General features: G+C 36.7%; 1 protein-coding gene across 1 annotated transcript in view; it reads left to right on the top strand.

Annotated features, from left to right (window-relative positions):
• Nucleotides 1-735, top strand: part of LOC108968032 — a 1,352-nt gene extending 617 nt beyond the window's left edge. The window contains exon 4 of the mRNA XM_018931810.1: nt 507-735. Coding sequence (XP_018787355.1) covers nt 507-570 — 64 coding nt within the window. The 3' untranslated portion in view covers nt 571-735. The remainder of the gene's footprint in view (nt 1-506) is intronic.
• The last annotated feature ends 4,233 nt before the right edge of the window (nt 736-4,968 follow it).

The following is a 4,968-nucleotide window of genomic DNA, read 5'->3' as shown; positions in this document are numbered from 1 at the left end:
AAAAAAAAAAAAAAAAAAAAAAAAAAATTTCCATTAATTTTTAAAGTTCTAGTGCTCTGTTTGTTATAAGTTTGCCACAAAGTTTGTACTTTAAAAAATGTGTCTGCGACTTTTTAAAATACTTATATATGCTGTATAGATGATCAGCGTAAAGTGATGAGTCGATTCATTTATGTTCGTGCAACCGAAGTTAACGTTTTCTATTGTTTTTAATGAGTTTTTTGCGAAGTGTTGTTTAAAAAACAATAGACGTTAGGTGGCGGTACATCTACTTATCTTATCTTAGTTTACTGTTTTACAAAGTAAATTGTTGAGAAAATATAAATAACAAGAACTTGCTTCTAAACAAAAATATGGCATCATCTTGTAAAATTGTAGTTTTGCATATAATCAATAGTACTGCTTCTCTTTCTTGCTATATGGTATAAATTCATTAAGATTGTGAATTATATTTCAAATTAAACGCTTATATATATTTATAAATTCTTATAATTCTCTTTTTCCAGGCGTTGCATCATAAAAAAGGATGGCGAATTAACCGGTGTTATATATAAACAAAAACTTAATTGAAAGCGAGCTCCAAAGTAAACGTGCTGTGCCCTTTTTATAAACCCACACATATATGCATAAATAAACCAAAATATCTATAAGAGTGTGTGTAAAATTTAGCATAAACTTCTTTTGTAATAAAACCCTTAGCAAAGTATGTACGTATATACAATATAGCTTATGAAATCAATTCAAAACTTATTTGCTTAATATTAATAAGTTTCTGAAATTTTTGTTCTTAGAACTAGCTACAAATGCAAAAATATTTTTAAAATTTCACTAATTAACTGTTTTGTGAATGTACCATTTTTTTTCAATTTTAATAAGTGCTACAATAATGTTAGCTCATTTGCTTTAGATGTGCCTAGCAGATAAGTTTTCTTTGTTTTATGTTCGAAGTAGTTTTTTGTATTGCATTTTTGTTTATAAAGTTAGACGGCAGTATTGATCAGATACAAAAACAACAACAATATCATCAACAAAAACTATATTTCTGCGTACATTGACGATATGTGTCCCCTTATGAACGCCTTTTGCGCTGATTTTGTTTTTGTTGTGCCTCATTTTCGAGCGTAATTAGAAATTCCAATGTCACAGCGTTCTAAAAATGTATCTAGGTTTTAATACACTTACATGCGTGTATATGTAATAGCATCAAAGGTTTACAGTGGAGTGGAGCGTAAATGACATGCGGCAAGCAGAGAAAACGCAAGTCAAAGCGACAAGTTTTTCAATTTAAGGTAAACCATTTTTTCCCATTTGCGCGCTAAATGGAGAAATTTCAAAATCGCGCCAACGTGTGCGGCATGCAACTCGCATACGAAACCTTATGTGGACACATATGATGCATACTTATGTACGTAGGGATGGAAAGCGCAAGGAGCTACAGCAAGACAAAACGTCGAACTGAGAAATATTGCAAAAGTGTGTAAGCAGTGTAAATGACTTGAAACCCTCTTTTGAGGAAAATCGAGAGAATATCTTAGAAAAATTAATGTACTTTTATTATATTTAAAATTTTCCGAGAATATTTATTTTCAAATATATGTACATACATATGYATATGTATGTATGCTATGAAGAAAAATCGATTGTTTTGGAAATATCGAGCTTTAAGCTTAAAGGTTCCTGGTTCCGATTTTACCGTTCCCATAACAGTCGGGTCTTAGTAACCGGAACGGACCCGGATTTTTATCCAAGCGAGTACTCTAAAATAGTTTGGAAGAGTTTAAAAAATTTTTTTTTTTTTTTTTTTTTATGAAAAACCTCCTCTTTCGAAAACGTTTAATGGTAGAAATGCGTGGTTTTCGTTCACATGCAACTGCAATATGTGGCATATGCATACGCAAGCACAGAAAGAACGGTGTGCATATGCACGTTGATGCATAAAAAGAGGGTTTGGCAAATTGGGTCACGCCTTTACGCCCGGTTTGATTTGTGTTTGCGCCTTTACCTCGCGTCATGGGCGGCAAGAGTTCGCGTTCACAACACACACCTACACATTAACACTCACTTACAAACACATATACATACATGCATACATACAATATACATATGTATGCGTGTGCTTCTATGCAACTGTGGTTCGATTAGCGCTTCGTTGCATGCAAATATGCTGCACATGCACGCACATAACTGTACATATGTTTGTTTGTTTGCCTAATGTGGTAAAAACAAAACAAATGCACATGCGTGCACGCGTCCTACGGTACCGTTAACGAGTTTATTGTAATTTTTCTGCATACGTGGCAACAAGTGCACGTACACTTCGCGTATTTCTTTGCGCGTGCCAGTGTGTGGATGTGTGCGCATATTCCATTTAGAGGTGGTGATGTGGCATTTGCACCACGCTTGTCAAACCGTGTAAATTTGCATCGAACATGTGTGTGTAATTGATAGTGAGGCGAAAATATGTAACTAGGCGATTACCTGTGTGTACCTTCTACATATTTACATACACATACACGTGCTTAGTGATAATAATAAGTGTTTTCATGGTATTCGCCATAATTTCCTATATAATTGAGCCGAGTGAGATTGCCTCATATATTACTTACATACATAAGTCGTCATCGGATGGCTGATGGCATTTTGAGATATTATATTTATACCTTTAGTAGGCTAACACTCAGATGGAATCGTTGGAGACCCTGTAATATACATCGCTGAATCAGTCTGTCTTTTTTTTATGAATACGCCAAAGATGGGTGCAAGCCTTCCAAAGATATTGATGGGCCGTACCAACAATTATGCTCGATTCATTGTATAGTACAGAGTTTGTACAGCTAAAGCACTCCTTGCATTGAACAACGCTCTGCTACTCTATCGATGGAGTCTTTTTCCGATATAACATTGATTGCATCAAATGATACTGTACTGAATGCGTAGCAGATTCTGAGCGACACCAGTCGGTGTATCGAAGCAACTCCTCTCATGTCCGAGCTATGTCTCGTACCAGATAAAGAAATAAACACCGATCATAGATTAATCGAACTACCAACACTTGTTAGCAGCTTTCTCATTGGAGGCCTCGCGTTTTGGGCATTCTTATAGCAATTGCCGACACAGACCTCGCCGCTTTGCTGCTTGTGGCTATTAGATGCTGCTTGAATGAAAGTCTGTCATCCAAGATTACTCCCAGTAATTTGAGATGAGAGCTCGATTTTGTAGTATTCCCATCAATACAAATCTCAATTGTTTCAACTCTCTTACGACTACTCATTAATACCACTTCCGTTTTGTGAGCAGTTGGTTGTAAATTAGTAGTCTCATTACACTTGTTTCTCACCTCGTCAAGCATCCGGCATCGTGAGTATCAGAACACCATTGTACATTAAGTTCCAGTATGCAGGGGCGAGAACTGATCCTTGCGGAATAACGCCAGCAACTTTGTACGTTTCAGGTCCAAATTATGTGCCGTACACAGTACTCTGTTTTTGAAGTAGCTTGCTACAATTCAAATAGTCAGAAACTGTCAACTCTGTCTGAGCTCTAATAATTAGAGTTCTATTCGTTGAGTTGAAGGCATTGTTAATGTGCAGCGTAATGACTATATTTCGTCCATCTGTCCGTTTGTTTGTATATGCGAACTAGTTCCTAAGTTTTCGAGATATCGTTCTGAAATTTTGCACAAATTTTTTTCTTCCCAAGAAACTGCGCATTAGCTGAAACCGATAATATCGGGCTACTATAGCATATAGCTGCCATATAAACTGAACAATCAAAATCAAGTCCTTGTATCGGGAATTTTTTATTTGACAATATATCTGCCTAGAAGAATTTGCGTTGAGAAGGATATTACTTTTTCGTTGCAGTAGAAGTTAAGCTTTTTGTTCCGCAACTGACTGATTAAGCTCAGTGCCAATCATGCATTTGGAGAAGTAATTATCATCTAGGCGTAACGAGTTTTCTAGAGAAAGGTTCTGCGGAAGATTTATGGTCTTTGCGCATTGGATACGGCGAATACCGCAATCGATGGAACAATGAGCTGTACGAAATTGCTAGAGGCGAAGACCTCCACTCCATTGGAATGACCAAGTGGAGAAGGACCTGTTTATACTTGGAATCTACAATTCCAGGAACGACTGGCACGCTGTTGTAAACTCGGCTATAACCGATTAAGCGATGTCTATGCCAATATCGAAGAAGAGCAGTTATCATCGAACGGTATATTTGATTGGTTGAAAGGAAGGCGAATGAGCGCCACATCGCAGGAGGCTGCGCTTAAGCCTTCACTATCTTGTAACTTATTGGAATTGGTAAGAATCTGAATTTTTCTCCGCCCTCAATGCCAAATGTTTCTGAAATTGAAGCATTGGGAACCGTGAAATAAATGGCGTCTCATCCGGCTGAAGGCAGGGCATTTATATAGAAAATGTTCCATCGTTTTATCATTGCGCATGTTGTGGTTTCCTCCGGATTCAATTTTGTGAACTTTGTGATATACTATTGTCTTCCAAAACCTGAGGTGTTACTCTAGGCTCTATTGCTTCGAACAACCGTTGAAGGAGCTGAATGGTTTGGGACAGCTTAGGGGAAACCTGTTTCCTGCTGCCCACGATTTGCCTAACTCCTTTGCCGTTTGAAGGACTGAATTGTAGTATGAAGCTACATATTCCATATGGAAAAAGTCCGCTCCTGTTTCTATTTCACTTTTTGATACGCCAATGAATATGTTGATTTCGCCGTAGGAACTGTCGATCACAGAATTATTCTTCTCTACTTGGAAATGGAAATGTTGTGTTTAATTTTTCATAGATCTCCTTCTCTCAGCATTTCATTTTTTTAGGTTTCTTTCTCGAAGAATGCCGGAATCTCTGCAGCAGTGGTGAGATTTTTATTTTAATGTAGTCTTCAAAATTTTTATTTTTTATTTAAAAAAAAAATTATAAATATACGCTTAAAATTCTAAAGCAACTG

The sequence above is a fragment of the Bactrocera latifrons genome, unplaced genomic scaffold (assembly GCF_001853355.1).
Source record: "Bactrocera latifrons isolate USDA-ARS-PBARC rearing strain unplaced genomic scaffold, ASM185335v1 scaffold_0, whole genome shotgun sequence".
NCBI classification, from domain to species: domain Eukaryota; kingdom Metazoa; phylum Arthropoda; class Insecta; order Diptera; family Tephritidae; genus Bactrocera; species Bactrocera latifrons.
The sequence above is the reverse complement of the archived record's forward strand: the minus strand, read 5'-3'. Positions and strand labels throughout refer to the sequence as shown.